The 10,121-nt window shown below is 38.4% G+C and overlaps 1 protein-coding gene across 1 annotated transcript; it reads left to right on the top strand.

Moving 5' to 3' along the window:
• Window positions 1-38: 38 nt before the first annotated feature.
• LOC111843536 (thrombin inhibitor hemalin) lies at window positions 39-9,169 on the top strand. The gene is made up of 6 exons (XM_023811195.2): window positions 39-150; window positions 3,068-3,259; window positions 7,595-7,771; window positions 8,057-8,113; window positions 8,227-8,308; window positions 8,525-9,169. The coding sequence occupies exons 1-6, from the start codon at window positions 84-86 to the stop codon at window positions 8,595-8,597; spliced, it is 648 nt and encodes a 215-aa protein (XP_023666963.1). The 5' UTR covers window positions 39-83; the 3' UTR covers window positions 8,598-9,169.
• The last annotated feature ends 952 nt before the right edge of the window (window positions 9,170-10,121 follow it).

Here is a 10,121-nt window from a genome sequence, read left to right as displayed (position 1 = left end):
CAAAGGTTAAACAGAATAGACGTCCAACCTTTTCACAGTTTACAATCTAGCATTTGCAGGAAGCTGTCCGTGAAAGACGCATCATGAATCGGCTGGTTGCCTTTGTCGCTCTTTTTACCCTTTTCCACACTGTCCTGGCTCAACTGTCAAGTGAGTTGTGTTTTCTCTTAATCATGTGCTTACAATTCCATGCAGTCACTAATCTGGCAGTGAAATTGTGTTCTGTATTGTTCTTTTCTGACTGAGACACCTCAGCAGATTGTCTGATTTGAAGTAGTTACTACTATTTTGCCTTAATTTTAATGGTGTTCTTACATAATACACCTTTATGTGAAAAGTAAGCAGTTGTAGCATATTAGCAATTTAGCATTTAAATATTTACCGTGTCAAATTTTACTGTGTTACTTACAACTGCAAATAGTTTAGTGAATATTACCTTTTAAAACACTTGTGGGGACATTTCATGAAACCAATCATGCTCCGTTCTAGTAAATGAAAGCTAACGTTAATCACAGGAGCTGAAGCTGGTAGACACTGAAGAACAGCCCAGCACAGTTACATACATCCACAGACTGGGCGGTAATTGGCTAATTGATATATTACACAAGTCTGTAGTGCGGTACAAAAATTTATTTAAAATAGTTATGAAACAAATGCTTCACAAGTTAGTCATTATGGCACTTCCGGCAATGGAGCAATGGAGGGTCTGTGGTTATGTTTCCACTTTGAGTTTAGGCTTGTTTACCCAAGGCTGTATGTGGAGGTTTTCTGGAGTTTGAGAGAAAGTTGTACACATGCAGAGGCACCAGAGAAAGCACTTTATTGTTTGGTGTGGCAAGGTATAGTAACAGCTTCACTTTCCTGCCCACGATCCCACCGCCACAGTCACGCCCTGATGCATCACTCATGGGTTTTATTCCTGGCTGACACAGTCCTCATTTGCATTTGGGGTAGAAAGGAGAATGACGACTCAAACAATGGGCACATTGAGGGGCACCGGAGAGGGCTGGGGCATTTGCAAAGGGCCATAATGACACCAGGGGCAAAGTACACGAAAGCTTCTCCTCAGCCCTCACCTGTAAAGATAAGCAGGGGAATTGTACATCACTGAATATGAGGATGTAAATAAGCTGTCTGACTCCATTGGCTGAGATACGGAAGGGGCGGGGAAAAGGATTCAGCTCAGGCCAATAGAGAGCTTGTGTTTTCATTGGAAACCTAGATGAGGCTAAAATATCCAATCAGAAAAAAAGGATGAACTGTCAGTCTTCTTCCCCAACCCAACAGTTTCACAAACGTAATAGGTGTGTGAAATAACCATAAAGTAATTTCATGAAGATAGCAAATAATCGTGTCGGTTGCTTAAGGTTTAACAAATAGGGAACAGTGTGTCACCCTCTTTTACAGATAACTGGCAAGGTGGATATATTTAATTATTAAAATGGGCAGCAAAATAAGGGAAAAATGAAAAATAAATCAAATCAAAAATGAAAGATGTTTTAATGTGCACATATTTTAATGTAAATTATAATCTACAATTTCTTTATAAATTTATATGTTTATATTAGTTTTTTTTTTTGTTTGTTTTTGCGTTTTTGTCTCAAAATAGTTTAAAAAATCCTAGTTTGGGTGACTGATAATTAAAAAGGGCCTTTTGTATGGACGGATCCATAATCTAAAACAGCATAAGACTTGCCTGCTTGTAGTGACTTACTGACTGGATGCCTCCACAACCACATTTACCTGGGCTCCTGTTATTCCTACAAGTCTGTATCAGAACCCCTATTTATTCTGTGCCTGATGCAGTAATAAGTGTTTATAGAACACAGGATGAGAGCTTGAGGGTTTGATGTGTCTGAGAAGAAAGCAACAGTTCTTTCTTCTTTTCTGGCTGGTTTTATCGTTGTCTGCATCAATCAGCAATAGGACATCAGTCAATGATAACAAACGGACTCAAACAAAAGGACATTCTAGTAATGTTTGCCTCCAGAAACAGGCTGATATGACACTTACAGTCATGGTCCTCGTTTGAAAGTAGATGGGCTATAAGTTATACTTAAAATACACATTACACATATAATTCAATCATTCAATACAACTCACCACTAGTAAACTTAAAATTATTTTGTCTGCTGCCAGTCTGCTACATGCTGTAGTTGTATAAGAGAAGCATTACACCTGATGATGAAAAACAATCTATTTCAAATCGTTGCTGTTTACCAAAGATGGACATGGAACTAGTTGACTAGGGTTGCCCACTTGTACTTCTGTTAAGTGTCTGTCTGAATATGGCCATAACATCTAATCACAATGACATGATTAATGTTTATACAGGGATATGAATGGTGTTCTCATGGACATGTTTTTATTTTTAATTTTAATTGATGATGATGACACCTACTTCCATTTCGCATGACCAGAGCATAACAATAATATTTTCGAAACATTTTAAGCAGCCTGTGTAACATGTAATCCACAGAAAGATATGACAGAACAACAGTATTATTTATTCGGGTCAACAGATTAATAAGTGCAAATTATGGTGTACATTTAGAGCAGAGTTTTTCCTGATGATAAATGACATGTTTGTGCTGCTGTCATAAAAACAGGGTTGGGCTTAGAGTGTGCAAATAAGTCACAGCAAGTTACGCATCCGTGATGCCTTCCCATTGCAAAATCATGCACTGAAGTCTAGTTGTGTTGTTATTGTACACTGGATGGAAATTATGAACTTCTTCATAGCTACATCTATAAGTAATCCTTTATTATAAATCTATCAACTAATAGAGTAAGCAGGATTTTATAAAAGCTGAATTCTATAACGAAAGGCTGAATTTTGCCTTGTCATTTCTGAAGTGTGTCTGTCTTAGGTTCACTTAAAAGGTTTGTGTTTTGTGCACACAGAACCGGCACTATCAATTAATGCTGCTGCCATCCGGTAGGGGATGGGGTCTAAAATATATATGTTAAGAAGCAAATGTCGCCATCAGTCTTATTTTCCTTTTCGGTTAATTATATAAACAGAGAAGATGCGCCACCACTTACTTCTCCCTCTTTCCTGTTGCAGATGTGTGTGATTTGCCAGTGGATGAAGGGCATGGAGCAGACTACTTAATCCGTCTTTATTTTGACAAGACAAAGGACCAGTGCGTTCCCTTCGCGTTTAAGGGGCAAGGAGGCAATGGAAACCGATTCATCACTGACAAGATGTGCATGAGAAACTGTTCTGTGAAGGCAGAAGAAATCTACCCCAAAAATGGTGAGGAAGTGCTGGGCTCCTTCATTCCAACTCTAGAACACCAGATTGCTGATCTCATTGTATAAACATGTTCAACACTAGACAACTAGACACCCTCCCAGCTCTCTGAGGCTAATTCCCTAGTTTAGCTTTGTGAAATTTTTGTTCCCAAGGCGTTGTTTACATGGGCTTTTTGCACATTACTGTGTCGGTCATTTTCCCCAGCTAGCTAGCCATAGCTTCACGGGATAGAGCTCAGTGTCATGTCTATGGTGATTATGTGCAAAGCTTGTTGTGGTTGGGTTGTACAGGTCTGCTGTTTAAATTACACAGTGTGGGATGGATATATTTTTGCTGACTTGTCAGGCATTTTCTTTCCTTCTAAGCAGCTATATTTTGCGGCAGTCTAAGACTCACTAAGTTATCACAGCCACGGCTAGATAAAATCTTTACCGGAGCTGTTACCAAGACTACAAATGATTGTACACAACCGTTAAATTGATCTCGTCTTGTTGAGTGTGGGAGTCTATGAGAAACAGAGAAGTGTAATGTTATCTGTTGTGTGCCGTATAGTAAGCTAGGAACTTTCACCTGTGTCAAGGACTGACTGAAATAAAGTTTAAGGTGAGCCAGTGTCCCAGGATAAATGCTCTTTGGCTGAAAAACATCAGGCACTTTTCTTGCCAGGGCACAAATACATAGTAGTAACTCTTCATGAACAAATATACTTGCTACTTGAGATAAAAGATGCATCATGATTTATTAATGATGAACAAACATGAGATTAATCTCACGTTATTCATGACTTGTTCCTTCATTAGTTCAAAAGGTTTACAGAATTAACAGATATACTAACAAACATAGTAACCACTTCAAATAAAAGGTGTCACAATTCATTAATGATGAATTAACATGAGGTAAGTATGTAACTAAGACTTAGTTTGTGGTTAATTAATACTTAAGTAATAGGCAAGGCAAGTTTATTTGTATAGAACCTTTCCTACCAGAGGCTACCCAAAGTGCTTTACATTAAAAAAATATATATATATAAATAAATATAACTAATAATTAAAATATAACAAAGGGCTTGACATTTTATTTTTAAAAATATAATATGATAAAATACAAATAAAAACAAAATGTAAAAGACAAAAGTTAACTCAAATATTACTTAGTGTAGTACTAACTAAAGTCATCAGCAAGTAGAAATTTCAATGTGTCAACGGATATAATTGTCTCTACAGATGGGGCATGTCTAACTTTTTCTGGAATATTGTTCCATCCATGCATAGCACACCCTGTTTGCTTTTAACTATTGGCAGTATCAGCTGACCAATTCCTAATGATGTAAGACATCTACAGCGTCTATATTCTACCAACATGTCTGCTATACATTTTGGGCCTAAGCCATTTAAGCACTTAAAAACAAGATACAAGAAGCAATATTTTAAAATGAATCCTGTAACTAACTGGAATCCAGTGTATTGTTTTTAGTACAGGAGTAATATGTTCTCTTTTCTTGGTTTTAGTGAGCATCCTAAATCTAAATCTAGGTGATAAGCTGTGATAAGATCATTGATTAAAAAGATTTCATTATAAGAGGTCTAACATTTAAAAAGGGGTATTTTGAAGCACTTATCTTGTAGAGTAACAGTTTGAACAGGTTGTTGTGGAACATGTATCAAGTTCAACCAATTTATCTTATTAGGATGAACTCGTTTTCTGCTATTATCAACCAAAACTGGAATAGATGATGAGCAGGGTGCCACCCTGTAGCATTAACAGAGCACGGGACCCTGAGGATATCAGCAGTCTGGAGTTGGAGAGAAGATAGATGATGTAATAATATATTTTTGCCTTTGTACTTGAGAACGAGGAGTCCTTGATAGAGGAGGAGAGGGACGGGTCATTTTCTCCAGATATGACTGTCCAGAGGGACAACCTTGTACGTGCAGATGCCAAATCCTTGGGAATGTCCATGTGACATATAGGTGAGAGAAAGAGTAGAACCTGACAAGGAAGAGTCAGTGTGCTTTGTCTGGATGACATCATCACAGCTATCGTGGTGCTCTCCCTGAAACACATCCTTGTGTTTTGGTTGTTTTGGCTGTGAAGAGACACTTTGAGCTTGAATCGACGGCAGTTCTTCGCTTTTATCAGCAGAGAAAAACTCACAGAAGACTTCCTCATGTCCCTTGCACCATGCTGTGTCTGAGAGTTCCAAATGTCGCTGAAAGGTGTCCTGATGATCGTTTACAGATCGACGTGTGGCCAGGTGTCGGGTATCGGTTCGTGTTTGTTCCTTGGGGCAGAAGAGTCAAGTATAGTGAAAAAAAAATCTGTCAAGTTTTCACTGCAGTTCTGTTTAGTTGATAGTTAAAATTGTCTATAAAATGTAACCACTTCAGTTTGCACACTTTATAGTGCCAGGTGTTTTTTAGCTGAGGAGGTGGGAGAACATATTGCTTCCTCACGCTAGTAATGGACTGCTAATGAATGATTGACTTTTTAACTGACTAAGTGTGCTAAAAAGTTTGGTGAAGTCCCCTTTCGCAAGCTTAGATTCCCCTTGGCGGGCATCAGTCAAGCCAACATGTACAATAACACGCGTAGGATATCTGTTACAATCTTTGGAATCTCCTTTGTAATGTTCAGCGCTGTTGCATTATTTATGGAACGTGTCAGACTAGCTTTCTAATCCACATTACTAACAGCGTGGTCCCCCACGATTAAAGTGCCCGATGCCTCATCATTCTCAGCGGAACGGCAGTGCCTGCTTTGCCCAGTTCCACGGTAGCTACTGTTCCATCTATTTCTTGGTGAAATGCCACGAGGACGTTCCCCATATACATGCACCGTTTGTCCGTCTGATAAAGTAACCGGGTCACGCGGAAATTCTTCTAAATGAGTGAGCAGATCAAACCGATTTGGTAAAAGCGGAAGAGGAAACCCGCTAGCGATGTTAGCATTGTGAGCTTATCTGGCTACTGTATTTTATCGGTGTGTGGCATTAGCAGCAGTGACTGAGCTTCACTTTGTTCCCTGTGGAGATTACAGAGTCTGAAACTGAGAGTATCCCATCCCCAGCGGTTTTTATTTAGCTCATGAGTCACCGACCACGAAAGTTCTGGCTATTCTATGGGATTCTTTAGCGTTAATCTGTTTAAGGGAGCAGTAGCTGAAGCAGTGAACTCACCCCCTGGTGGTGTAGGAACCACAGCCACAGACTGAGTGTTTCTTCCATAAAGTGTGAGATGAGAACAAAGTGCTGATAATATCCTGGAACCCAGAAGCTCAAATCTCTGAAGTAGCATAGAAGAATTTGAACAACAGGGAGACTGTTACCGAATTTTCTGATAAAAAATCGTTACATGGGCTTTGGTCTGTAATTAATGTCAATTAAACTAATAAACAATAAAGTATTTTTAACATCAAGAAGAACTGATTGCATAGCTTGATATCATTATGTCCAAATGAGCAAAAATATATATTCGACAAGAAACATTAGGCTGAGGGACACGGTGGATCTTGGCAGACTGTGGGAGGCATGGAGCTGTAGAAAGTCTTGCTGTTCTTTTGCTGGGAAGAGTGGATATTATATATATATACAAAGTGAGTCAAACGATAGAAATGAGCTAGATGTGCCTCTTCAGGATAAAACGGTAGAAGTGTCATAACCAGAGTGCATGGTTTTAATGCAAGTCTCAAAAATCAGGTATTCATAGGGCCTTGTCCATGAAAACTTTATTAAAATATGTGATATATTCATGCTATGCACTAAGTCCACTCCATTCCAGTTGTTATACACCAGAAAGTCTAGTTTATAGATCATTCCTCCTTCGGTATACTGTACATACTGTAATGACAAACCAATTCAGTATAAGCGATTGCACAATTAAGTAATAGGTCAGTTCTCTTTCGGTACACACAGTCACACAGCTGGGTTATAGCTTGGTTTTGTTTTGGTACACAGAATAACACAGCTAGGTAGGTTATAGGTTAATTCTATTTCGATACACACAATCACACAGCTGGGTTATAGGTAAATTCTGTTTTGGTATACTACAGTCACACTGCTGGGTTATATGTCAGTTATGTTTTGGTATACACAATCACACAGATGTTTTATAGGTCAATTCTTCTTCGATACACACAATCACACAGCTGGGTTATAGGTCAATTCTGTTTCGGTATACATAGTCGTACAGCTGCATTATACATCATCCCGGCTCTGTTATACACCACACAATATAGGTTACATACTGTTCTGTCGTATGATATATTCATCATAATACCTATGTAATATACCATTTTGGATGTATTTTTAATGCATCTTTCTATGTTTGGTCTATTCAGAAACTAAAGTCTGCCGCTTCCCAAAGAGTGTTGGAGAGTGCTTTAGTCATTACTTACTATGGTATTATGATCCCATCATTGGGAAATGCAAGAACTTCTATTATACTGGCTGTGGAGGCAATGGGAATCGATTCATTAATTCAACAATCTGCGAGAATACCTGTGCTGGGGTTCATGGTGAGTTGCCTTAAAGTGACAGTGACATGGATAAATACATAAAGCTGAAGGCAGATATCTGAGCAACATATTAGCCAACATCCTTAATATATGCTATATTAGTCCAATTGACATGTGCAAATACACAGAAAAAGTGAAAAAGGGACACATTGACTATTCATATATGATACTGTATGTATTATATACATCATATATACTGTACCAACTGTAAAAATCTTTTTATATTATATTAATACAAGGCTGCATGTTTTGACTGGAGACTTGTACCCTTTTTGTTATATGTAGATTTGTCCAGTTCTGACAATCTCAAGCCTGAGGATGATGAGAGTGACACACCAGTTGGTAAGCAGACATGTTCTTATGCCTAATATAGATACATTGAATGTTCTGAATCCAGTTAACGTGTAATTCATCTTATAAAGTTTGACTGCTAAATAACAGTTGTCTCCTTTCAGGGTTAATTATTGGAATCTTGCTGGGTGTTCTGGGAGCAATAATCATTATCATAGTGGTTGTAGTTTCTGTGAAAAAGAAGAAGTAAGTACAGAAGATTGTGCAAAGTTCAGAGAAATGTGCAATTTATTATTATTATTCAATCCTTATATATACGTATAAATAGTTATTTTATACACATACTGCATGTACTGCATACTGGAAACTGCAGCTTTATATATATATATATACTTATTTCATTTTTGGAAAGCTTAAAATGATAAAATGTATGATGTGCTTTTCTATAATCTTTTATTGTAGAGGCAATGGTGCGTCAAAGGTTAAAAAAGATTTAGACGTGCCTCTTAATGACAGACCTGTGGAAGTATCGTAGGCAGCGGCTGAAGTGCACGCAGAAGCGTCCCCCGTCATCCCTGCAGCCTTGCCACAGCACCAGTCGTACACTGCACCAGTGTCAGCAAGCAGCTTTTCTCTATTTTATTATCTGTATTTGGTCGTTATTATCTTGAAAACCAATAACAGGCAGCTAATTTAGCAGAAACTTTAGTAGTAAATCTAGCGAGTGATTTAGTAGTAATTAGCAGTAGTTTTAATTAATCATGCTTATAATCACATGTTATCTGTTTTCCATGTAAATGTTAATAGCTACAAGCAGTGGTCAAGGGTCGGGTCATGGTTCAGAAACAGAAACTGGACCTTTTCCTTATATCTGCACAGTCACAGGTTGATAGAAATGGTTTCATACCACATTTTCAAGAGTTACTCAACTGTATCTTCTCAATTAATCATTCAACTACCACTAATAACCAAGGTATACAGTGCTGCATGGAAAACAGTCCCCGACTGCCCCAGAATGTAATGCAGCAATTCAGCTCTGGATACAGGAGGCAGGTAGAATACTGTAAGGTGAACATTTTTTAATTAAACTGTCTTTTTTAAGATTAACTTTATTGATCTCTGTTTAACTTCATTGTCCCTGACTGTCTATCTGTGAAAACCTAGGTGTATGAATTTGGTCGTACAGAGGAGCCTTGGGAATAACTGCTGAAATACAGCTTGACAGGCTTATGATGCCATGCTAAAGAATACATCCACATTCTAGCCAGGGGCTTATAGGTGACATAGGCGATCGCCTAGGGCACTATTTCATCAGGGGGTGCAAAAGAGGGGGTGAAAAAAAAATCTAAAGATATAGCTCTGTTGCATTCTTTGAGATTACACAATTGAATATTTTTAAAATATTTTTCTTGTAAAACTGATATGAGGTATCTAGTTAGCAGCCAGATGCCCTGTGCTACTGTAATGTTTTTAATACAAATCAAATTACAACATTTATTTACTGCTGCTCCTGGGGGGGCAAAACACCCAAGGGTGTCCCTGACACATCGGCTATGGATTTTAGCATTGTAAACGCTAAGGCAATATTTTTATATTGAACAACATATAGGAATAATAAATAAGTTTAATAATGTGTAATGTGTTTTCCTTTGTTTTCGTGCAAAAATTGGAGGGGGTGTGTAATGAAATTTTTCTTTTCTCCTATTATATACAGTATCCAATCCTCCTCCTATACATTAATGTTGCTTAGCCTTAATTTCAGCCGAAGCACTTTAAAAATAACATCAAGGATCCATTTTCAGCCAGCATAGATTTTGCAGCGCACGTTCACTCACGCACATTAGCAAGTCAGGGATTCGCCTCTTTGGTCTGTCGGAGGATTCCTGCATATGATGGGGACCCCCTGCAAACTCCGCTCACATGGTGCGGGGTCAGGATTTGCACCCTGAACCGGGGAGGTGAGCGGCCGCAGTCTCCCACATCCCGTTGCATGGGGTGCATGGTCTCCCTGTGTTCGCTGCAGGTTTCTTCGCAAGCTGTAATGCAAAGTGGTGTCTCT

This window comes from Paramormyrops kingsleyae, chromosome 13 (assembly GCF_048594095.1).
Source record: "Paramormyrops kingsleyae isolate MSU_618 chromosome 13, PKINGS_0.4, whole genome shotgun sequence".
Lineage (NCBI taxonomy): Eukaryota > Metazoa > Chordata > Actinopteri > Osteoglossiformes > Mormyridae > Paramormyrops > Paramormyrops kingsleyae.
This window is presented reverse-complemented; position numbering and strand designations above follow the sequence as displayed.

Coding starts and splice junctions, on each gene's coding strand:
- LOC111843536 (XM_023811195.2), top strand. CDS start 84: ATGAATCGGCTGGTTGCCTTTGTCGCTCTTTTTACCCTTTTCCACACT. Junction 3,260..7,594: donor AGAAATCTACCCCAAAAATG/GTGAGGAAGTGC, acceptor TGGTCTATTCAG/AAACTAAAGTCTGCCGCTTC. Junction 8,309..8,524: donor GTTTCTGTGAAAAAGAAGAA/GTAAGTACAGAA, acceptor CTTTTATTGTAG/AGGCAATGGTGCGTCAAAGG.